The sequence below is a fragment of the Calonectris borealis genome, chromosome 4, assembly GCF_964195595.1.
Source record: "Calonectris borealis chromosome 4, bCalBor7.hap1.2, whole genome shotgun sequence".
Taxonomy (NCBI): domain Eukaryota; kingdom Metazoa; phylum Chordata; class Aves; order Procellariiformes; family Procellariidae; genus Calonectris; species Calonectris borealis.
In genome coordinates this window covers 66,147,727-66,173,176 of record NC_134315.1, presented here as the reverse complement: position 1 = coordinate 66,173,176, position 25,450 = coordinate 66,147,727, and the positions used below count along the sequence as shown (strand labels likewise).

The 25,450-nt window shown below is 41.9% G+C and overlaps 1 protein-coding gene and 1 long non-coding RNA gene across 2 annotated transcripts; one reads left to right on the top strand and one right to left on the bottom strand.

Moving 5' to 3' along the window:
- The first annotated feature begins 1,021 nt into the window (after positions 1-1,021).
- On the top strand, positions 1,022-25,089 carry KLHL8 (kelch like family member 8). Its single transcript, XM_075149928.1, has 10 exons — positions 1,022-1,076; positions 10,025-10,341; positions 13,567-14,115; positions 16,658-16,844; positions 17,535-17,678; positions 18,886-18,997; positions 21,079-21,247; positions 21,835-21,994; positions 22,998-23,199; positions 23,628-25,089. Exons 2-10 carry the CDS (start codon positions 10,132-10,134, stop codon positions 23,749-23,751), a joined length of 1,857 nt encoding a protein of 618 aa, XP_075006029.1. The 5' UTR covers positions 1,022-1,076; positions 10,025-10,131; the 3' UTR covers positions 23,752-25,089.
- On the bottom strand, positions 13,928-23,932 carry LOC142082133 (uncharacterized). The gene is made up of 7 exons (XR_012673584.1): positions 23,597-23,932; positions 18,451-18,553; positions 17,334-17,630; positions 15,648-16,047; positions 14,642-14,702; positions 14,127-14,240; positions 13,928-14,013 (listed from the first exon to the last, which is right to left on the bottom strand). It is a non-coding gene; the product is annotated as an uncharacterized LOC142082133 (long non-coding RNA).
- Positions 25,090-25,450: the final 361 nt, after the last annotated feature.

Here is a 25,450-nt window from a genome sequence, read left to right as displayed (position 1 = left end):
GAAAATAGCAAGCCAACAGACTCATTGTCACTGTGAAACTGTCCTGGGATGGATGCCTAGCATGTGCTCCAGCAGCACTTGTGTGCCTTTACTCATGTGCAAATCTGTTTTTTTTTTTTTAAATTGGCCCGGAAAATATATTTTTCACAGAAACCGCTCTCTAATGGAAAGAGAACAGTCAAAGTAAGAGACCAACTATAGCAAGAAGAGTAACTATTCTCACATGCCGCTTGATAAACGAGTGGAGCTGGCACGGGAGGATTAGCCACCCTGCAAAGCCATCAGCTCTTGCCAACCTCTGTGGTTCCCCTCTGCCCGAGAAGATGAAGCAAAGCACGGCCAGAGCAACTCACGTCAGCAACACTGCATCAAAGCCTGCCCTTGGAGGAGCAGCACCGGCTGCTTTGTGCAGTCACCGTAAACTGCCTGCACTAAAATAAACTCTGCTGCTGGCCCACTGTTAAACAGCAAGGGAGTGCACGTTCCTGCTTTTACTGCAAAGCTTGCCTTCTCCCGTTTTCATCCAGCACATCCCTTCACAGCAGCAAAACCTTCACGTGCAGCCGCCTCCCCTCAACGTGTCGTTTTGCCTACGTTTCTTAAAAGGCGGCCCTGGCACTACAGGTGCTGCAGCACGCCCGAGCCCTCGCAGCACGAAGTCCTGCCCCCTCAGGTACAGCATCGTTCCGCTGAAACGCCACGAGGAGTAAAAAAAAAAAATGGAGTAGCAGCTTAGACACGGGCCAAACCCTTCCTTCTCGTAACGGGGCTCTTGGGGGTGGGAAGAGAAGTGCTGGGTTTTCCTAACCTCACGGGCCCAAGGTTGAAGGAGCACTAAATCGAAGAGCCTCGCCGGAGCGGGGAGCATAACGCAGGCCTCGTCACAAACGCCGGCGGAGCTGCCGCCCCCGCACGAGGCGCCGGGCCGCATCCCCAACGGCCGCCTCGCTCCGCCCTCCCTGGCGCGGCGCATGCGCCCCAGCCCGCCGCCCTGCCCCGCGCGGGCGCGCGTCCCCTTCCTCCCGGCCGGCCGGCAGTCCGCCGGACCCCGGCTCTCCGCGGCGGCGGCAGCGCAGGTGAGCGGGGCGGGCACCGGGAGGGAACCAGGTCTCTCGTCCCAGCCGGCGGGGCCGCCGCCCCCCCCGCCCCCCTTTCCCCCGCAGCGGGAGGGCTGCACCCCGCTCCTGGGCCCTTCCCCCGCGGCCGCGCTCCTGCTGCCGCCCCTCGCCGTCGTACCGAGGTCGTCCTCGGTCAGGGCCCGCCGCCGCCATGGTGGGTTGCCCCTGCCTTTATGTAACTCACCCTCCTCCCCTCAGGTGTAACGGGGAGCGGTGCTGCTCGCTTTGGCGCGGTCGGTCGGGATGGTTTTTCCTCCTCCTTGCAGCCCCCCGCGTCTGTTCTTACCCCTGAAACACCCCTGTCCGACTCGGCGGGTAGGACGGCCCGGACCCCGCTCCTGTGAGGCGCTCCTTCGGCCGCGGGGCGGGGGGACGGTAACGGGCCCGGCTCCCTTTCATTGCAAATGGTTATAGCCACGACCGGCTTCAGAGACCCGAGCCGAGCGTGGATTTCTTGTAAATTAACCTAGAATTGGTGCAAATCATCCAGGGCTGGATTATGCACCTTGCAAGAGCACGCAAGGGTGGCATGCTGCCCGGGCTAGCCTCTCATCAGCATCAGAGGGCTTATTCTTTGGGAGGCACCCACGGAGTCCTGCGCTCACAGAGCTCTCAGCTGCCATACGATTCAAGCACAGAGACAAAACCGCACAAATAAACTGAGCTGGGAATCCACACATTTCAAGATACTGCATGTAATTCACTACCATAGAGACCGCAACTGAAGAAACTAGTGCCCTGATCAGCTTACTATTGACATCTTCTAATGGATAAGGAGTAAAGTCACTTCAGTTACCCCAAATCAAATATTTCTTGTGTTAAAAAACAGCAAGAAATTACCTGTTGCTATTGGGGAGAGCCTCAGGAGTTCCTAACCTCTCCTTTATTCTCAAATAAATGAGAACTTCAGATGCCCTAACTCCACCAGCTCTTTATATTGCCTGCTTGAGTTTCCTTCCTGCTTTGATAGGTTCCATCTTCCCATCTCCACTCAAGCCGATTGCTTTCTGGCTGCTGGGAAGTATCAGCTAATCAAGGTCTTACCCATAAGGGATGTGGAGGTAGTTCACAAACCAAGTAGGACCTCCTAGTTCATAGATCTGCATTTCCTCCTTTGCCTAGTCATTCCTATGTATTCTGCAGTAGTAAAAGCTATAAAACTCAGCGATACCTTGCTTTCTGTGCCTGTTGCAAAGGCTTCTGGAAGTATAGTCAAGAAACAATTCACATGTGTGACTATAGAAAAGTATCACAGCAGGTAAAATAGCTCATCAAATGTTAACAAGCTGAAACCACAACAGGTGTGTCACATGGCTTTGATTGCTTGTAATGGAGGTTAAGCTGCAAAAGGCTCAGCCACCTTTAAGGAATTGGGTCTGAGGTTTTTGAGTTAGTTTGGGCTGATTCCCCTATAATCTCTCTGTGAACTCTTATGCTATGTAAGAAGTGTGTCCACTTTGTAACATGCCAAGATTGTACCTGTAGTTTCTGTGCAGCATGTGATGAGCAGTGTACTCATGACCTGGTTTATTTTGTAAATTGTTAGTGAGATGTCAGTAGCCTGGCATCCAGTTTTCTAGTTGTCCATTTATTTGTAAAAGCAAGTTCAATCAGTGTTGTCACACAAGAGGAGACAATCATTGTGCAATTACTGCCAGTAATTTGATGCAAGGCAGCATAGTACCATGTTAGCCAGTGTCTTAGTTCTTCCTCAGCAGGTTTCACCAAACAGATTTTGTAATAATTTCCTGCATCAATAGTTGTAGCTTCTTGGGTTGTGAAGCCTTTTATCTTGTATTAATTCTGCCCCCTCCTGATTTCAAACAGATTTTGAAGGAGCCTTACAGCTCTGGGACAAAAGGAAGATGATATTGCTTTATAGTTTGAGCCGTTTGACTTGTGAGCGTAACATGAGTCTGCAGCCTCAGTGAATCTCGACTCTAGATGACAGAATATGATGACGGTTGGCAACTAAGGCAGAGAGCCCTGAGAGGATGGGGCAGGTGGGTGTATGGGAAACGGCGTTTGGCTACAGCTCTGGAATGCTCTGGTGGGTACCATGCCTTGATTTACACGCCCAGGATAAAGGGTAGCTGGCAAATTACTTAGAAATTATTTTGCTCTCCGTTAACACTTCCCAGGAAGGGCTGGACTAAACACTGCTGTGGAGACCATTAAACTACTGTTATTTTTAATCAGGTCCATCAGAGAAGACAATAGTGCCTCTCCTTGGTAAGGGCCTGTTCTGTGTTCTTAGGAATGTAAAATACTAATTAAAATTTTTATTATATATCTATCAACACTTCACTATGCTCCCAAGAATTGCACTGATTTGCAGTGTTTTTTCTTTTGTGTTCTACTTTTTGGATATTCCCAAGGTTACCTTGCATAAATAACTAACTTAAGTACACCTGCATCTGCAAAGCAGAGTCCTTCTTCGCTGTTCTGGGGCTTCTGATGGGTTTTGGTGGTTGTTCTTAAGCAAAAGTAAATCAAGTGTAAGTAAATCGTGGCATATTAGGTTGTTTGGTTGGTTTTGATTATGCAAAATTGAACAAAATTGTCAGCCTGTCATCCCATAAAGCCCAGGCCTTTCTGGTGTTTGATGGAAACTGGGATTAAACCTCAGTAGAACTTTGTTGAGCGTATTCCTATATTGGATCAAAGGAAGCAGGGAAGAAGCTGTCTCAAAACAAGAGTAAGGGCAGAATTATTTCCAAAATGAGATTTTATCTGACTATGCTTTTCATGCTCAAAACACTTTTTCTGTCCTTTTTCTGTTGCATTTTTCCAAGAAAGAGCAGTCCTCATTCACTGTTTGTGTGTCTACAGCACTGATGGGGTTTTGGTTATAGAAGCAGATGAAAGATGGTGCCAACTGTACCCATTTCACTGTTTTCTGAACTACCTGTGTGACAAGTAACACAAAACAATAACACATCTCAGTTTTTGCTAGAACTTTTGCAAAGAACCTTTGAAAGGGTCTATAAATTTTATATTAGTGTTGTCTAAAAAAATTTTTTATGAATTTCTACAAAAGGAAGCCTGGTGGTTTTAAACTAGCTAAACCAGTTAGATGTGTGGTTTCTGATTTTTTTTTTTTCTGTTAAATTAACTTTCTGCTGAAAAGTACAGTAGGCTTAGCCTTGTAATACAGTGTGTAACAAACTTTCCCGTATTTTCCAACCTTGTCTGATTTGACCCAATTAGCATGGGCATCTGAGCAGTTTTGCATTAGGTTTCCATAACTCCTTTGATAACATTGGTGAATGGAGAAGGGAAGAGCACTGAGGTTTTTCTACACCATTTTGTCTATCATTTTTTTCTCCCCATGTTCCTTCTTCATGATGCAGCTGTAACCAGAATGAACAGCGAACAGCTGCTTGTGCAGTCCCTGCCAAAGCTGCTGCTTGGCTGCAGTTTGCACTGCAGCTGCCTCCTGCCCTTCCCACTTCTCTCCCTCTGTCTCTTCCTTAGCTCTGCCAGCTGCCCTCTTTTCAAATGTTCAAGTTTTCTAGTACAACACAGGACAACAGCTAGACTTGTTCTGTTAGCTAGATTAAACTGGAGAAGATCATTGCATATGCTCATCTAATCTTGTGGTCAGCAGCACCAGCATATACTTACCTGCGGAGACTCATTCTGCTCTGTATTAGACAAGTTAGTTTTACACAGCTACACGTACAAACTTGTATATATTTATATGCATGCAGTCTGTTCGTACTCAAGTCACTTCCAAAACCTCCCTGCTCATAGGGCTACAAACTTTGCATTTGCAGAAGGCAAATTTCTCGTCACCTTCAATTGGAGGGCCCTTTTGTTTTCTGAGTGATGCTAACTGCCCTTCTCTGCACAGATCATGATGTGATTTTTGTTCGTCTTGTGGATGGGTAACCAAAATTACATACAAGATAGTTGGTGAAACTTCACCTGTATCTTGATTTCTCCTGGACTTCTGCCTTCTTTTTTGCAACTTCAGAACCACTGCTCATAAAGAGCATTGGATTTACAGGTATCATAATACCTCTCATCTGAACACTGCCTAGTTGAGGTTATAGTGGGAGTCTTGGTTTTGTTTCTGTTCTGTATCACTGAAATGTCTTCCTCCCTTGTGTCAGTGGAAGAATGAGGACGATCCCCTCTTCTTGGGGCACTGTCTCCCACGGTACCTGATGGGGGAGGAGGCCATGTACTCCCACATCTAGGTTGGCTTGTCGGCCAGGATTCCTGGGGTTTAATTTCATGACAGGGGAAAACAGAGTGATGTTCATTCATGTCCTGCCACTGTAATGTTTTCCATTTCTTTTTGCTTCAAAATTATTTGAGGTATTTTACCTCTACTGAACATAAGTGAGGCATTTTACACTTAATTCAGTTTCAGATTTAGCTAGAATGTCTGAGTCAAAATTGCTTCACTTTAGAATGTTACTGTTATCTGAATTGCAGCAGATAAAAGATAATGTGCTTATGCTGTGACCTCCCATCCCTGCTTGCTTTTCTAAGTTCGATAGTGAGGAATAGCTAGGAGGGGATCCTCGGTCCCTTGCCTGAGGACCAGCACTGAGGACCAGAACACCAACTCTGGGGTCTGGAACAGCTGCACTCTGGGAACAGCAGACATCATCAATATTTCTAAATATTTATCTTGAACAAGAAAATTGCTGACCTGCTCTCAGCAAACAGTGGTGAGCTATAAACAATGTGTGGTTTGTTTTTTTTATTCAGTTACTCCTTCATGGAAAGTGTCGAGCAGCTGTCTACAGGGAATAACAGATGATGTTATGAGTGAGGCACTTCCTTTAGTTTCCTTAGAGTCAGTTACTTTCTGTGATGGTTGCTTACACTCTTAGTGTAGTCAAAACACTAAACTGTACCGAGGCTGGAAGACTGGAATTGCCAAGATGAAAAGGGAGCACAGGTTTTGAATGGCCATGTCAGTGTTTTGTTCTAGAGAGGAAAGACTGTGTGCGTAAGTCTGCAGCATTCACCCAGTACTAAACTAACCTCAAGTAGTTGGATATTATTGTTGCATTACTGTTGATTTGGGGAACAAATCTGTAAATGGCTGTTCTCAGTTTGTAGATTCTTAGTACATAATTAACAGAGCATCATGCACGCTAACCTAAATGCTGATCAATCCTCCTAGCTACTGGTTCTTAAACTAGTGAACTTCACAACTTCAACTTCTTGGCCTTTTCCTATGCTATCCCTTTAAGGCTGTGCAATGACAAAACTATTCACCATTCCACTTCAAGCTGGAAGGAGGAGTAGGTCTGGAGTTGAAATATACTGACTTTCATGACTTCTGCGTGACCGTCAGTTTTCCAGAGTTTAGCATCTTGATTCAAGTGCTACTAAAACTCATTTCTGTTCCGTTTAAAATCTGAGAACAGTAAAGGCCTATAGCTAAGCACGCAGATCAGCCCAAACCAGTATTTTCTGCAAATGAAACATCTGTTCTCTCCTTCTGTCTGGGTCGTGATAGATTGTATCACACACTTCAATAATTATTTTAATATTGTGTTTTACATCTGTTTTACATGTGTAATATTACTTCTCTTTGTGTTTAACTCTAGTAGTGCACCGTGTGGATAAGACTGGCTCTTTACAGAAGTTAAGTATGGTAGTGGTTCTTGACTTACCTTAAACTTCTGATTGTGAAAATCCCTCGATTTTTCAAATAGAGATATAATTCATAACAGTGCTATTTCTCAAGCCAGATACAATTAATAGCCAACTGGATATATACAGTGACCTGGCCCTCCTTCAAAGTTAGCTTTACAGCTGTCTCAATGGCTACAGCTGGTACTTTCCATAGTAGATGATGATTTGTTTGAAGACTCAAACTGCGAGATGCTGTAATTAAGACAAGTGGAGGATTTGTGGATAGCTAGCTAAAAAGATTTGGATGATTGAGATGTGTCACAGAAACAAGATGCTCCTGAATTGGTGACTTGGGGGAAGAATAAAAATCTTAGATAAGATACTATTATCTGTTACAAAGTCTCATCAAAATGAAACTGAAGCGTGTTAGACTATTGCTGTCTGAATATTTCCTTAAGGTTATATTAAACATGTTAATTTTTAACATATCGCAGAAACTTCTTTTTACCTGAGGAGCAATAACTGACTTGTTCTTATGTTCCCATATACTTATTTGATATTGCCATACTGGGAGCTCCCTCGTACATGTGATTCTCCTATCTATGGCTATGTGCCTGAGTAATGGCCTTGGTCTCCTCTGGAGTGATTTCTAGTTTCTTCCCCTGCAATATCAAGTGTGTACTTAGTATGTACTAAATATATAAATCCAAATACACACTCAACTTCTTTTCTTACAGGTGAGAGCTCAGAGCATCTCCAAGAGCTTCATTTGATATAAGTGTCAGATACAGGTGAAAAGCATTGCTTAAAATCAGTTATGTTTGGCTTTTGTGTTATTGCTCAGTTTATTAAAAACATAAAAAAGTCACCCCAACAGCACTGATTTATCTTAAGACTCATGGGTTTTGTGTTGGTGTTTACAATGGCATACCCAGAATAGGTAAAACGTACACCAGCAGCCTCTTTTACAGTGAGACACAGAATAGTTTTGGAAAGTATGTGTGCAGTTGCAGATAAAGCATAAGGATAAATGTAGCATATATGCCAGATGGAAAAACCTTACGACTTGGAAGCTGCCAACTATCATTTAGTAGTCAGTGGCAGTTCTGTCTGAAAGCAGCATTTCTACTCAGCTGTAAAAATACTGTTAGGTGTGAGTAGCTAGGGAGCGGTGAAGTAAGAGCGTCAGTTAAGGACCAAAATAAGCAAGAGTTCCATAGAAGTGTAGGCTGTATCTTACCTCCGAATGAATAATGTATGATGCTTTTCAAAACCCTTGTACAACGTTTCAGCTTCTCTTTTTTCCTCTTCCTTGTCTATGTTCACTTTTGTAACTTCAGTAGGCTGCCTCTGAAGCTCTCTGTTAGCTTCATATCTCAATAGTAATAGTGACTTCCTTGAAGAGCATGTTAAACAAAGCAAAGGTGGTGCGTACCAGTAGCGGAAGATTAATTTGAAGTTAAAAGAGGAGAACCAAAATATCAAGATTTTTCCCCCTAATGAACTAGAAAAAGATTTTAGTATAGTAATTCGTCAAATCTGGCATAATAGAAGTTAAGTTTTCAGCAGTAAAAGGTATTCCTTGCTATAAACTATATAAGTATCCTGTGATCCGTAAAATCTTTGAGCTAGTTTGTGGTTTTTGAAGAAGTAAGATCTTTCTCTTAGATATCTTTTAAAGGAAGAATACTTACCTTGCTTACAGTGCCGTTAGTGAATATTCTAGGCACGTTTGATCTTGCTTTAATCTGCCTGGCCCAGTACAGCTAACACCCTTGTCACCACACAGGACATGGAGCTGGCAACAATCCTGTGACCTACAGCAGAAATGAGCATGATCACCTCAAGTCACTTCCTGCTCTTTCTCTGGTACCGATGCATGAGGAGTTGTAAATTTAGTAAGAGGCGTGGACACTTTCAAATATCCCAGAAGAAAATCAGTTCTGCTCCCAGACATGCGACTTACATTTTTATTGTAGAATAATTTTTTGTTAGTCAGTCCACTTCCTCCAACACCAGAGTCCATGAGCAGAAATCACTGAACTACAGCAATCATCCACTCTTAGCATAGAATGAAGAAGGAATGCATAATAAATTAACCAGAAAACAGGAAAACCAAAGCTAGCCAGTGTAAGACAGGAACACGCTACTAAATATGCTCTCCAGAGACTTTGTCTTAAAACCTTACAAATCCATTTGCTTCCCTTGCAAAAATCTAACAGATCTCTGGCTTGTAAGCTGATTCAGTAACTCATTTCATTTTTTCTTGTGGACTTCATAATCTTCTGCAAGGCATGTGGATGCACAGCCTAAATCTCACTGAGTTGGCTTTCATGGCTTTTAGACACACAGAGCTGAAATTTAAAATATGCTACTGAACAGGAAAAAAAATTTGCTCTTCCCCTACTACTTAACCTTTTTTTGCAAATAAAAAGGTGGATTTCAAGCTTAACCTAACTGAAGCTCAGAGCAGCAGGAAGAGTAAAATATTTGAGTGACAGAAGCAGAAAAAGTCTTCTCCCCATTGTCTGTGGTATCACTGATTTGTCTTTCAGCCCTGGGAAAGCTGTGATGTCAGGATAGCTAAGATTCCTTTAGTCCGAGCTGTATAAATCTTAGACACCTTAAATATTTTCAGCTAAGCTGGGTCTAAACGAAAAGCTAGCAAGCAGGAGCAAACTTTTGCGTAACACTCATTGTCATGCTTTAAATATCAATCTGTTGGATTAATAAGGTTGCTAGATAAAAGGAAATAATTTTCATTCCAAGATTTTTCTGTAAGTGTAAATTCTTGTTCTCTAGTTCTGTCGAAGCTTTTTATATTTTGCTTACATTTGCATAAATGCATAAAACATGTAAGGATTGCTTTAGGTTTTGAAGTAACCTAGGAAAGCCGAGTAATAAGTATGTACAAAATACCTATCGGGGTCAGATCAATAGTCTGTCTCTGGCAGCAGTGATGAGAGATGCTATTTAGAGACCAAAGAAGCACAGCTGTCTTTGTGCCACGTCCCTTCTGTTCCTCTGCCATCCACAGCAGTGAGATCAGGAATATTGGAAGATACATCCTTGCCTTTTCTTTTTCATGTCTTTTTCAAGAAGCGTGGGCAACAAGTTCACAAACAATGGCTTTTCTTAAAGGCACCTGCATGGGATTCTTGACTGTGGGTCTTTTTCCCCCCCTTCTCCTCCCACCTTCCCCAAGTAAGATTATAGGTAGTATTTATAACATGTAATCAAAGTGTTAGGTATTAGCAGTACCTAATGTCTCATCTGCTTTTTTTGTGGTTTTTTTTTAACAGGAAGATGAACAAAACTTAACTGCATTTTAGGACTTGACTCCTGATGGGCTGGATTTTCTCTTGGCAGGAGTTTTTGAAGATTCACGCAGTGAAAGAAGAAACAGCCAATGGCTTCAGAATCTATGGTCCCAGAGCAGGCAAAACAACATCTGATAAAGGGAAAAAGGTGGCAGCAACAGCAGCAGCAAACTAGGTCTTCCAACAGTGACGGTGAAGATGACATCTTTGTATTTGAAGCAAATGAGGCTTGGAAGGATTTTCACAGCTCTCTTCTTCACTTCTTTGAAGCTGGAGAGCTCTGTGATGTTACACTGAAGGTGATATTGTCACACATCCATTGCATTTAACAGTCTGAAGATTAAGCTACGAATAAGTGTGCTGGAGGTGGCTGTGAATTTGGGCAGGGGTATGGAAGCCACCTGTTGGATCTGAGGCATCTCTAGATATGCTCGTGGTTTTTTTCTTATTTAGGAAGTTTACAACTGAAACGTAAACGCTTAAGATACTGACAGTCCGAGAGAGGAAGTACATTACTTTGACCTAACCCAACTTGCCTTTTAAACAAGTTCCCACTGTTGATCAGTATATTAATGTGCAATTTCAGTTCCTTGTAGCCTCTTTGTTCTCACACACTTTCATCCCCAATTTTACCTCTATTTTTGCATTCTGTATTGCTCTGCTAGATCTTTCCTGGCAAACAGGATTTCTGGAACAAATCTAACTTCCAGCATTCTCAAAGAAAAAAAAAAAAAGCAGACAATTATGTTCTACAGCTGATCAAAGAGTAAAGGAGGAGGAGGAAGCCAGTTCTATGATTCTTGCATAGCATGGCTTTAATGCATTCTTTGTAACTCAGCTGTATATTACTTATATCCCCGTCACAATAAATTTCTATCTAGCATCTGTAACAGTGGTTGCCAGCATGTACAAATATTAAGTATTGCTTAGCTAGACATCTTAGTAGTGCAAGATAGCTATTTAAGGAAAAGAAATGAAGCATAGCTCCTATACCAAGAACAAATGACAGATGCCTTTAGGAGAAATTGCCTGCTGCTTTTTTGTATTAGATATTAACAGGGAAAATCCTTGACAGATGTGTGTCCCTGGTGCCTCCCTCCCCAGTAGGCATCTCATCTCTCTAAAACGCTTGGGAGACAATGGAAATCTCTGAGAGGAAGAGGGTTTCTCTCCCTTCCGCCCCAGTGGACAACAGGAGTAGAATAAGCAAGAACATTTTTCTGTTCTGCTTCACAGCAGATATTAAATTGCCTGTCACCAGGCACTGAGCAGGCACTAGATGCAGCAGCGAATAGGTCCAGTGGCTCGTAATAGTTGAGTTAATGCTCACAGAACGCTGAATGACAATACTGAAGCTGCACGAGAGCCCTGAAACAGAACTTGCCTGAGAGCTCATCATCTGCCATTTTAAAAGGCGTTTTGGGCAAGAAATTTTATGTCAGAACTCTTAACAACCCTCCTCTTCCCTTTTCTTGACCTCATCCTCGCCTTTCTCCCTTTCTCCCACCCTTGCAAAAAAGGCAGAAAGTCTTATTTTATAAACATAGTTAAATTTATACTCCTGCTAGGGAAACATGGCTTGGAAAATACACTTTACTGTGGCTGCAATTTAACTTTCCCTAAGTTAGGCTTGTATTAGCATTCATTTGTATTATTTGTGTGGAGCTGCTTTGGTAACTTAAGACTATTAGATTGCATGACTTGGCTTCCAGTCCTCGGGTAGAGAATATAATCTATGGAGGCTAGAGCAACCTATGTACATCTTACCGTAAGGCTTCCTAAATCAGTGATTTTCAAGTAACTGGTAACTATATCTTGAACTAGAATTTTCTGGAGGGGTTGATTTTTCTTTCTGTAGTGCTCAGGCATTTCTCATGTTTTAAGAATAATTACTTCTCTACTGAACTTTCTGCTTTTGTGCATGACCGCTCATAGTGAGCAATTCTGGCATTGTTATTGTCAGACCAATTATTGATTTAACTGCTGGCTCTTATGATAGTTACTAACTGGAGGGGAACTCTGATTTCAAAATACCAAGACCATGCTAGATATTTAAAATTAAGTGGATTTGGGTAAAATAGTGAAGCCACTTAATTCAAAAGAAAGATCTAATTAGAGAGTGGGATGATGAGCAGAATAAAAATATCTGAAGGTGAGAATGGCTTGGGAGCTTTCCCTGATATAGCAGACGAGCTGGTAGCATCTTTTTGCATCTGTACTATAATTAGTTGGAGTGCTGACACTGTAACAGTGAAACTGTGGGAGCACACAGGGAGAATTCGTCTTGCTCCGAAGAGTTAAAATCTGGAATTTACCTACAGTACTGGTACTGTCATAGGAACAGCTCCCTGTTGAAGGCGGAGAGTGGCAGGTGCATACCATCTGCATTTCTCCCGTTGATTTGGTTTTTTGTTAATTTGGTAGGTTTATGAATTGTTCCTTCTGGAGTGATCTAATTAACTCACACCAAGCCATCCATCTTTTCCTCTCTTTTAACCTGCGTACTCTTTCATGTGTGTTGCTTTCTGTACTACTGCTCACCAGGCAGGTTACACTTGTGTTGATAATACACGCTTTTTAAAAGGGTAGAGCAATTGTGTATTGAATCAGAGCTAGAAAAAACTCCCAATTATCCTTTATAATTTAATATCCTTTTTTTTTTAAAATTGGAAGACAGTTCACTGTAGCACCTTCATCTGAAAATGAACATGTAATTCAAGTCTGTCAGGGAAGCTGGTTGCTTAACTTGACCATCCCTTTAAGTTAGTGCAGACTGCAGAATGACAAGGGCTGTAAGAAAGCACTCCTGTAACACAAATAAGTAGTGGATTGTTCATTTACCTTCAATATTCACATTCTCTTTTAATGTAATTGAATTCTAGAATTTTGTAAGTGAAAAATTTATTTTGCGCTTTCTGATCAGAATTTTGAAAAAAACTTTGTCTTTATGGGGAATACTCTATCTTTTGTGGCTAAACAGCTTCTAAAAATCTTGGATTGGTAACTTTTAATAATCTCTGTAATAGCTGTTATTACTGTGGTTTTACATGAATTTGCTTCTATAAACAGCATTATCAATTCCTCAACAATAGTAGAAGTCCAGAGGTTTAAATTAAGTAAAGATATCACTTTACAATTTCCTGCCCCCCCGTTAAAGTCTCTGAATACACATAAAACAAACAAGTGCCTAGCAGTCTCCTCCTGTCTCCAAGATGCATCTAGAAGGTTCCTAAGGATGTTTCTTTTAAAAAAATAGGACATGGCTCTTAAAGAAAAGCAAGTTCAGTGCATCAGTGCTATTGCTTCCTCTGGTGACCAAGTTACAACTCAGATCTGCTTGGGATACATTGATCTAATGTCAGAAGTACGGAGCAAATGCAGTTAATTTGTTTGAACAAAATACAGTAGCTCAATGCATGTTGAGTTCACAATTCTTATTTCAGCTTAACTATCTGTCCTTTCATAGCTGAAACTGACATTCCAGTAAAAGATTGGGGGGTGTTGTTTGTTTTTTTTTTCTTCAGGTTGGTTCAAAGCTTATCTCCTGCCACAAACTAGTGCTAGCTTGTGTTATACCTTACTTCAGAGCCATGTTTCTTTCGGAAATGGCTGAAGCCAAGCAGACGTTGATCGAGATCAGGGACTTCGATGGCGATGCCATAGAAGACCTAGTGAAGTTTGTGTACTCCTCCCGGCTTACTCTGACGGTGGATAACGTCCAGCCTCTCTTGTACGCTGCTTGCATTCTTCAGGTGGAACTGGTAGCAAAGGCGTGCTGTGAATACATGAAGCTGCACTTCCATCCCTCCAACTGCCTGGCAGTCAGGGCATTTGCAGAGAGTCACAACCGCATTGACTTGATGGACATGGCTGATCAGTATGCCTGTGAACATTTTACAGAAGTGGTGGAGTGTGAAGACTTTGTGAGTGTGTCACCACAGCACCTCCACAAACTCCTGTCCTCCAGTGACCTGAATATTGAAAACGAAAAGCAAGTTTACAATGCTGCTATCAAGTGGCTGCTAGCCAATCCACAGCATCATGCTACGTGGCTGGATGAAATACTTGCGCAGGTAGGACAGACCGAGGTGCCGGGTGCCTGTCTTGTCACTGGTTTAGTTGTATCATCAGTTGTGAGTTGACAGTGGAAGTAGGTTAGATCTCTTGACTATCAGGAAGAAGTCATATCCTCCAGTTTCTGTAGAGAGAAGAGTACTCACTTTATGCTCGTGGCTGGGGGGTGGGAAGCCAAGAAAAAGCTACTTGTGTGTGTTAGAGCAGAAACTTCTTTAAATTTACACACAGTGGAGAACATAAAGCCATCACTTCACTTGGTTTGATACTACTACAGCTTGAAATGCTCACTTCCCTTGCCAGTAAGTATCTGTACTTAAGAAAGGAGAGCAAAGCTGTTGAGGAGGTTTTTTACATAGCTGGAAAAGTAAAACCGTAACAGAGATGTGTCACATCAAGTCGTGCTACTCGTGGAATGTTCCATATATTTAATTAACAAAAGACCAAGATGTGTTAGCCCTACGAGCAGGCTAGGAAACATATGCTAGACCTTTTAATGCTCCATAGACTAGCACTACTAGTTACCTGTAGGATCCGAAAGCAGTTTGCAGTTTAATCGTCTAGACTTGATGCAAGTCCACTGCTTCTGAAAGAAACACATATAGGTATCAAAAGGTCACTCAGCTGAACTTATTTAGACGCCCATTGGACCTCCTCCTGTCAAAGCATTGGGTACTTCAGTTATTCAAGCTCCATGTGTGCTGGTTATGGGAGTTTAAAATATGGTATTTGAGAGAGGTATGGAGAACCTATGCTGGGGAGGAGGGGGGTACATGCCATGCGCTGCAAAATGCCCTACGTATCTTAGCAGGTAGGATCAACTGTGCTGTTTCAGTTGTCACTGAACTCCAACTTGAATATTTTGCATTTGGCAGAATTGCTAATATTGGCATCATGTGAGTAATGAGAGGTCCATTAACATGCTGCTGTCATTGTCTTCATGCATCATTTTTCACATTTCCTGGTAAAAGATCACAACTGTTTATTAACTGTCTTCCAAAAACCTTCAGTTTCATCTAGACTAGCATGAGGTTTTTGGTACAAAAAAAAAATTCTTTAGTATACTATAATTAAATTTACAGGAAATATAATTTGAGATTTAAAAAAAAAAATTAGATTGATTTTTTTATTACCCAGTTCTGCTAGCAGATGAGATCAACAGCTTTATTCTATTCATGGAAACCAGAGTCTAGAACAAAGCAATGAAAAAGTAAACCCCTTCCTGTAAATATGGGTTATTTGCCAGAGTATATGGAGCCATCAGTTGATTCGGACATCAGAAATTTGTAGCAGAAAACATGACTGGGCTTCTTGACAGTTATTATCCACATCAGGCTTATGGGTTTTGGTGTTATAATGGGGTTCTGAATTTGTCAGCCTTGAGTTCTTACCGTATCACTAACCTCATGAGTCTATTAGCAGGGCTATGATGGTGCTTTTAATCAGCCTAAAGTAAGCCAGGCCAAAGTAAAGGAAGAAGTGGGACTGAAAGCAAGTGGGTAAGGAAAAGCTGGTAGAGATACTTGCTTACTTGAAGACAGGGACACTTGACAGCCATGTAACAGCACCATCCTGCTGCTCTGAGAAGCACCAGAGATACTGGACTTCTCCTTCACCACGGCTGCTGAGCTAACTGGGAGCTGCTTGACAGCGTTGACTGCAAATCTTAGGAAGTCAGATGGTGGTTTACTTCAGTTCCCCTCTGCTAACACCTGTCCCATCTTTGTGCCTGATTGTACTTCGTATTTCTCACTGTTTCTCTCACAAGGACAAATGAAAGGTTTGCTGAAATAAATGACTCTGGAGAGGAGAACATTTCAAGGCAGTCTTGGAGAGGCTGACCTTATTTCAGAGATTGCTCCGGGCAGTGACCACGTGTAGCTTCACCCAGAAAGAGCCTTGCATTCCTCAGCCTGGTCACCAGCTCTCTTCTGGGGAACCACAGGAAGGATTTGGAGAAAGAAACAATTAACTCTCAAACTTTTTTTTTTTTTAAATTTAATCCTGTAGTCTGTCAAGTCCACACTAGAGACAGGTGTTACTGCACTAGCAATACCTCCTGAATAGACACTTCATTCATGCTGACAGCGTTTCCTTTTTGACTTGCCACCCAAAGAAAATGAACCATTCTAGCAAAAGCCCTCTTACGCTGGCATAGCAATGAGCTGAAAATGCATACCCTCAGCAGACTAACCCGACACAGGCTATCCCCATAAAGTCTCAGATGCTGCCTGCGTCACACCGGGCAGGCGCAGTTGCAGTACAGGCAGCGGCACTTCTTCTTCCTCCGCTCAGCCTGGGCCAAGGGACAGTTCTCCACTGCTGCTTAAATGCAAATGGTTGTAGCAAGCATTTGTCACTAAAAAGAACTGTTCATATCACTGTTATTCTGGAAAAAAAAATATGAAAGGCGCTCTTTTTAGTGAAGAGCGTGGGGCTGGCAGCTGGCTCAGAAGCTGCCGTCTGTTATGCGTGCGTCACTGTAAATAGTGAGACTGAGTCAGTTTAGCCAGTTACTCCAACTGTGTTCATTTCTGTCAGGTACGGCTGCCTCTCTTGCCCATTTGTTTCCTTATGGGTGTTGTGGCAAAGGAAGAGATTGTCAAGCAGAATCTAAAATGTAGGGATTTGCTGGATGAAGCAAGAAACTACCACCTTCACCTGAGCAGCAGGGCAGTGCCAGACTTTGAGTACTCCATTCGCACAACACCAAGGAAGCAGACTGCTGGTAATTAAATGTGTGTCTGATTATCCAGTAGGGAGTGGTGTGGAGAAAAGGCGGCAGATCTGTGCAGGGTTAGATAGCTTGATATAAATGGTTGGTAATGACTTAATGCAAAATTGGGAAAGCCATTGTGTACCTTTAGTAATTAGGTAATGATGTGCTGCGTTCTCCTAGCAGAATTTTAGCAGTCATTTTCTTTCTCTAAAGCATTATTTATTTATCCTGACCGACCCTATCTGTATTAAAGCTAGAACTGTTAAGTACGTTATGACCAGGCAGTATGCTCAAAGCTATATTGAAAACAGCGGACACATCTTTTGGAGCGAGAAGGTTGGGCTAACTTTTAAACTCTTTGGCTAACCTACACCAAAAGTGAGTGATGAATATTAGACTGCAAATCTCAATTTTTACATTGCTATATTTAAAAAACAATCTGTTTATCTCCCTAAGCAAAATCATAAAAAGCATATTTAAAATATGCATTGTTCTTACAAGAGCATAGACAGTTAACTGCCATAGCAGCATGCCAAGCAAAGGCCAAAATCCAGCATCCTATTATGCAGGGCGATGACTGTGCCCCTTGACGTGAAATACGACTTCTCCCGAACTACGTAATTTTCAGTTCACTCTGCTATACAACTTCAACCCCCATCTTCCTGCTAGTTTTCTGAAAACTGGTTTTGTCTTCTTCAGGTGTGCTGTTCTGTGTCGGTGGTAGAGGTGGATCGGGTGACCCATTTCGCAGCATTGAATGTTACTCTATCAGTAAGAACAACTGGTTCTTCGGCCCTGAAATGAACAGCAGGAGAAGGCATGTGGGGGTGATCTCTGTGGGAGGTCAGTAACCCTATTCAAGCAACACTATTCAAAAGGCACTTCTTTGCTCCTTTTGCTGGAATTGGTACTTTTACTAAATAAATCTCTCTTGCAATGGCTTAACTGTTGAATATTCTTCAATTTAGTAAAGCTTCTTCCCCATGAAGAGGTTTTTGATTCTGAAACAATCTGAGAGCATGCTTACTGAAAAGACATTACTGTGAACTGAGGAAGTTGGGGTTGTTCAGCCTGAAGAAGGCTCCAGAGAGACCTTATTGCGGCTTTTCAGTACTTAAAGGGTGCTTATAGGAAAGATGAGGACGGACTTTGTAGTAGGGCCTGTTGCAATAGGACAAGGCGTAATGGTTTTAAACTAAAAGAGGGTAGATTTAGACTAGATGTAAGGAAGACATTTTTACCATGAGGGTGATGAAACACTGGAGCAGGTTGCCCAGAGAGGTGGTAGATGCCCCATCCCTGGAAACATTCAAAGTCAGGTTGGACGGGGTTCTGAGCAACCTGATCTAGTTGAAGATGTCCCTGCTTATTGCAGCGGGGTTGGACTAGATGACCTTTAAAGGTCCCTTCCAACCCAAACCATTCTATGATTCTGTGAACTGTATATAGTCTCTTGCCTTAATAGGTGATTTAATTTTTTTTAATCCATTTATAAAGAAATGACCTTACACAGCAGAGTCACCCAGAATTTGCTATTACTCATACTAGCTCCCTTCATACTTAAATCCGTACAGGCAAGTCGCTAAGACTATAACTCTTCCAAGAGCAGACCTACCGTTATTTTTGGGTCTCTCTCTTCTGAAACCAGGTCCGAGCAGTCCAGAGCAGCTTAGCACCAATGATGCAATTTTTCCTTGTACATGGTAGCCCCTGTGTTGCTGCAACAGAACAGAGATCTTTTTTTCCCCATAGAAAATCTGGAGAGACTGATACAAATGTCCAAAACTGATCTGACCTGCAGTACTCAAGTTATGGGAAGATTTTTTGTCTACGTATCTCAAGCTTTCTATAAATGTCCACGTTAGAACAGATCTCTGGTTGAGTACAGCATATAAAAATATGAAGTCTGTCCTTATTAAAATCCTGATATTGAAAACATTTGAAAACTTCAACCTTTGTTTGAGCTTTTTGTCTCCTTATAGGCAGGGATAAGTGAAAACCGAAATGTTGCCAAGCAATCTCTGTATCGAAAGATGTGTATGTGTTTCAGGTAAAGTCTACGCAGTAGGTGGACATGATGGAAATGAACACTTAGGAAGCATGGAAGTATTTGATCCTCTCACAAACAAGTGGATGATGAAGGCATCAATGAACACGAAGAGGTACACTTAAATCCAAAATTTATGTCCTAGTCTGTGATATATCATTTCTTGCTGATGCTGAAAAACATCATGTATGTCCTGCCTTTATTTGGGTTTCCAAACTATGCTATTTTTAGGAGTGTTTTTTTTTTCCTATTTTGGGGCTTTGTGCTATCAAAGACCTTTATTTACTAGCTGTAAAGCAAACACAAAATCTGCCTCACATACTTTCATACAGCACATATTTGCACAAACACAAAGTTGCGTGTAACGTAGTATTTCAGTGCAAAACTGCATAATCCCTCTCTCTAGGGAGAGGCCCTGGCTGGTAACATTGGTTATGTTCACACTTTGGCTTTCTTTTGTTGTTCTATTATCCTTTTCTTTTTTTCTTTTTTGGGGGGCTGGCTTGTGGAGCAGAGAGCTCTTCTGCTCCAGCTGTGCTTACATTCTGATATCTAGGGCCCTTCTGTTATGCCCTATAAAGAACTTGAAACCGATTAACTGCTTCTGTGGGTTTTTTGCTTTTTTTAAGACTGAGCAAGATAACTGCCAGCAAAACATGCAGTGAAATACTTCATGCCCAGGAAACCAATAGCTGCCTATTTTTTTGCCACAAAAGGCTGGAAGCACTAAACCTTTGAAAGGCAGATTGAGGATTTTTCTTGCCTTTTGACATTTAAGATTCTTTTAAGGAGCTACTGGACTCAGATCTGTAATTTTTTGTTTCTGCTGTAATTTAAATCAGCCTCCTTAATTCTACATTCCATTTTGTTATTTGTTTTTTCTAAAAGCATTATGTACAAGTAGGAGTAAAATACTGAGCATGGCTAAGTCCTAAAGCTATTTGTAGCTGTGACCTAATCAAAGTAGAAGACCCAGACTCCTAGAAGTGGCTTCTTGCTCCTCTTCCTCCCTCCTGCCACCACCCCAGCGCGTATTCTTGGCAAACACCAGCCCGAGGTATCTGTGACATTTCTTACTCAGTGCCTTGGTAAATGAAAGGGCTGCTGTGCCTTGGCTACGCTTCTCTCCTATTCACGAAGTGGTGTCGGAATACTTAGTTGAGAAAAAACTGCCACCATTGATGGTGTCTACGTTATCTGCTAAGGCAATTTAAGGTAAAGCCAGGATATTGCCACAATGTTTGTCCTATAGAAACATCGTGCCTCCCTTGCTCCTGCCTAGGTATCTGTGAACCTGCCCTCTGTGTAATGAGACAGGGATGTTCTCAGTGAAATGGTAAATCACCTGTATTGGTAGTTAAAGCAGAAACTTAATGCTTACATTCTAGACCATAGTTTTCATTTTATAGTACTGATTACTCTCATATTGGTAGATTCAGTAGAAAAAAATCTGACAACTATTTTAACACAGACTTAATAAAAAACAGAATGGAAGAAGTTGCAATTAAAACTTGCTAGAGTTCAGTCACCTAATATCTAGCACAGGTTTGCCTTTTAATATGTATTACTATCACCCCCCAAAAAATCATTCCCAAATTGTAGCAGCACCTATACCAACAAAGTTAAAACCAGCAGGTTTTGGTTCTCCATCAGATTCAATAAAACAAGGTGAGAGGAGTAAAATTCAGTACCGAGAGAGAGAAATCAAATGACTAAGACAATCTCATATATCCAAGCATGTAAGTAGAGGACTTGGGCCTTAGCTGACATTCAGTCAAAACAGTATTCCATGCCCCCCACCTTTTTTTTTTATTTTTTTTTTTTAAGCAGGAGCTTTGTCTTTTTGCAGTCTAAAAATATTCTAGCTGAAACAGTCCTGTTCATGGATCACACAATAACATACAGGTGCCTGGGAAAGCTGAGGTGAAGTTAAGATAAAACTCTAGAGCCCCTCTAATGAGGCTGTAAGCATACAAAAGACTTTCAGGATAAAGCTGCAAGACTGACACAGGTGTGCAGAGGTTCAGCCACAGTTATTGGTCATTATTTATTATAAACTTCACTTTTTAAATTTTCATTACTTTTTTCCCATAGTTTGAAACAGGTGCCAGCCAGGTAACATTGCCCTTGATGTGTCTTTCCCATTCCCTTTCCTTAAAGATTTGCACTGAGGTATTGATTCTATGGTTTTCTTAGGAGAGGAATTGCTCTTGCCTCCCTTGGTGGCCCCATTTATGCAATAGGAGGTTTAGATGACAACACTTGCTTCAGCGATGTGGAAAGATATGACATTGATTCTGATCGATGGAGTGCAGTCGCCCCAATGAACACTCCCAGGGGAGGAGTCGGCTCCGTAGCCCTTGTGGTAAGTGATTGTTTCCTCCCAAGTCGGGGCCAACTCAGGAACTGACCTGCTTTTCAAATCTGCTTTTACAAGGCAGAACACAAGATTTTAAACAAAATGCAGCTGGTGTGTCTGAGCACCTCTGGTAATCAAAATCCTGTGGAACTGTGCAAAAAGTGAGGATATTTAGGATAATACTCACATCAAATTGAACTGTGCTCCCTGTTTCAACAGTATTTGAGGTACTGGGAGCAAGTACCAGGACCATTCTAACAATATCAGGCTAATGCTTCATGTCTCATTCAGAAGACTCTTATTTGTCATGGTTACTACGTTTAAAGATACTGAATGCATCTGCACTTTAATCCCCCTGTTGCCACGTATATTCTGCAAAATATCTGCAACGCTACGTAACTTTTTCATGTCTTTAATTGGAAGATAGTGTTTACAAGTTGTTAGATAAAGTTGTTGGGATTCTTAAATAAAAGTAAATAATTAGGACTGTATAGATATACCATGTTTTCCTATAATTTTAACATTGCTTATGAAAAGCTGAGTAAATAGATAATACATTACAAATAACCTTTCTCTATACAACTGTTTTGCAGAACCATGTTTACGCTGTGGGTGGCAATGATGGTGTAGCATCTCTTTCCAGTGTGGAGAAATACGATCCCCATTTGGATAAGTGGATAGAAGTGAAAGAGATGGGTCAGCGAAGAGCTGGCAACGGTGTCAGTGAGCTCCATGGCTGCTTGTACGTTGTCGGTGAGTAGGGATGTGGCATTTTGTAGCGCTGTTTCTACCAAGTACTGGCATTTGGAAGAGGCTGTTGTTGCTAGAGGAACTGGGGAACAGATAGGCCTGACCTGTACTTTGTGTTCTTGGGCAGGAGAAGAAAGCAAGCACAACCAGGGCATGCTTAAACGAAGGTATGTTAGCAAGGAAATAAAAAGCAGTTCCTAACCCATGTTTCAGGAGGGCTATACTGTTCAGGACAATATGTCTATACAGAAAATCCTCTCGAGACTTCACTAATCTCGAGTTTCTTTTTAGGTCTTAAGTTTACATACTTTTAAAGCACTCTAGTTTTATTTTGAGTGTAGACAACAGTAGTTTTTTTGCACAGTGATTACACTTATTCCACAGCTTGTTGTCCTAGACCTGTCTTGTTCTGCTCTACCTTGCATTTACCTGCGTTCCTGAGGGAGGAAGATGCCAGGTAGGTATGCCATAGTGATAGTTGCAGAGCTCTACCTTGAGTATTATCATAAGTGATTAAAAAAGTTTCAAGTAAAATGCTCCTCTGACAGCTGCCCCAGCAAGGGGAATGCATCACTGAAGTCTTGATTTTTTTTTTTTTCCTCCTACTCAAGTATTCAGCAGTGCTGTAATTTGAAAACACTGCAAGAGTGTGTTTTGCTTACCAAAATAAGATTAGGACCATCCTTTTACTGGTCTTAGTTTTTTTTCTATTCCAAATTAGACGTTGTTTCATTATAACTATGTGTAAGATTAATTCAAGGAGAAAAATAATAGAAATACCTCTCCTTGCAACTTGAGTAGAAGAAAACTGTCACTCTTGGTGGTGCTTGTACGGTGACAGGAGGGAGAGCTGTTAGACTAATTTTTAGGAGCTTGTAAAATTCACGTAAAGAAATAGAGCTGGACACTAGCCCACTGAATGCTGAGAATAGCCTGATAATACCAGTTCTGGATATCACCAGCACTAGAAGTGGCTAAAAACTGACAATGTGATGATTCTTTGCAGGTGGCTTTGATGACAACTCTCCGCTGAGCTCAGTGGAGCGGTTTGACCCACGCAGTAACAAATGGGAATACGTAGCAGAGCTTACAACTCCGAGGGGTGGCGTTGGCATAGCGACACTGATGGGTAAAATTTTTGCAGTTGGAGGTCATAATGGCAACGCGTACCTGAATACAGTGGAAGCGTTTGATCCCATAGTAAATAGGTAATTTAGAATTTTTTATTTGGCTTAATAAGACAACGCAATCTGCCTATATGAAAACACAACATAATAGAAGTAGTGTGCAGCGGGAGTCTAGCTGTTGTTTCCTGGGAAGAATTGAGTAATATCCATGACTAGCAATGCAGGAGTGCTGCTTACGCCACTAGGTTGTTCTTGTAAATATTTAAGCACCTCCTCCTCTCCATCCCTTCTCCTCTTCCCTTCATTCTACATTCCTCTGGTTGTTTCAATCTGATTTTGCATTAAATTTACCAGAGAAATAATAAGAATAAACTAGCGGGGTGTATTTTTGTGCAGAGTAAACAGCTAGGCTGTATAATAGAATTTTGGACACAGAAAAGAAATACTTTCACGTTGCTCAGAAAGGACAGGAACTTACTTTTTTTTTTCTCCTCTGCCATCTTCTTTAGGTGGGAACTCGTCGGCTCTGTGTCACACTGCAGGGCAGGGGCAGGCGTGGCTGTGTGCTCCTGTCTCAGCAGCCAGATCCGGGATGTGGGCCAAGGATCCAGCAACGTTGTTGACTGCATGTGAGCTCTGCTGCCTCTTATAAATTCCAGAGAAATGATAGTAGGGAGGCACTGCAGAGCTTTTAAACACCGTGTTTTGTATGGTAGGTTAAGAAATAAAACCAATATATTTTCTTTGTGAAAATGTTACCTTCTGCAACTGTAAAGCTTTTGGCGGCTTTCTATCAATAGTGATACAGAAGAGCCTGTGAAAACATGGACTAAAACTGTGACTCACAGGAGAAATCCTGCCAAGAGCTGCAATCATCCCATTTTTGAGAAGCTGTAATTTCAGAATGATTTGAGGCAGCTGTTGCAGGGACTCATGATTGAACTGTGAACCAGGCATTGGGTAAGGAGAGAGAGCAGCAGTTAGTACTGCTGAGCCTTACCCAACAGCCCTGCTACATGTTTTCTGGAGGACTCGAGTGCCATTTAATATAACTTATTTTCAGGAATGTAGTCTTAAACGTTTCCTAATTGTACAAGAGCTTTGTAATAACAAAGCGTCTCAAGTTTTAGAAGGTAACGACATCCCTGTTGCACACTAAGATAACTGGCGCAGAGAAGTTCACTGCTCACCTCCCAAGGGACCTCTGAAACCTGTCTTTCAAAGTACTTTCTCAAGCTAATACACTTGTTAGAAAGCCGAAAAGATTCTTGACCTGAGTTTAGCCGCTGGAAGACTGAATTCTCAAGTCTTCAATAAAATTTGTAGTAACTACCCACCCCTCCCCAAAGGCAAGCTTCTGTTGAGAGGTCATTCCTGAAGTAACCAGTATAATTTGTCCTACTTCGAGATGATTGTGAAAATGTAGGCTTCAGTGGTGTCTGAATCACCATTTTTATACAAAATGGAAACACATAATGGAAGTTGCAGTATTCTGTAAAGACCTTTAAATGCAACTCTAGGAGATGACATCTCCAATTTCAGTAACCAGTAGCAACTCTATGGTAATTCTAGAGGTACTGGCATCAAAAATTGAAATAGGAACTTGACAGTGCTGTGTACAAAGGCATCTTGTTACGCAGCCAGAAACCCTGAATTCTGAGTAAAGCCCAGGTGGAAAGACTGCAGATTCCTGTTCCTGCATCACCTTGAACAGACCAACAACTGACAATCCTTTGTGACCAAAGTTTCACATTACCGGGTTGATCCTGGAGAGCAGCAAACTTCTCTGCATTCAGTACCAGGGAGGACGCAGGACAGTACAAGCATAAGGCACAGTCATGTTTTGCTGTTGAGTTCCCATCATTTAGCTTTTCTGTTTCAAATGGCTTGCACTTTGGTAGCAACCAGGGACAAAGTGAACGGTACTGTAAATAATGAAACATTGCAATAAAACATTTGTACTTCAAAGCACCTTGTTTATAGTATGACTGGAGCATGCTATCGTGGGGAAAGATTACAACAGAGTATTTTTTTGTTTCTGCAGAGTATAATTCTCAACAGGAAGCCTTTGTCAGCAGGGAAAATCCTGTGTTACAGCCACGAGCCATACCATCCTGCTACCGCCCTTGCCCCCGTGCAAGGATGGGGTCACCCTTGTGGTAATTCTGGCTCTTGATCTGGCTAGAAGGGGTGGAAAGAAGAGGTGCAGGTTCCCTCTCTGGAACCAACCAGGTTCTTCTATGGATGTCCTGGCTAACAAGAAAACTTAAGAAGAAAAAAAAAGACAAGTTTTCCATAAAGTAACACTGACTGTGAAACCAAGTAGCCTGGC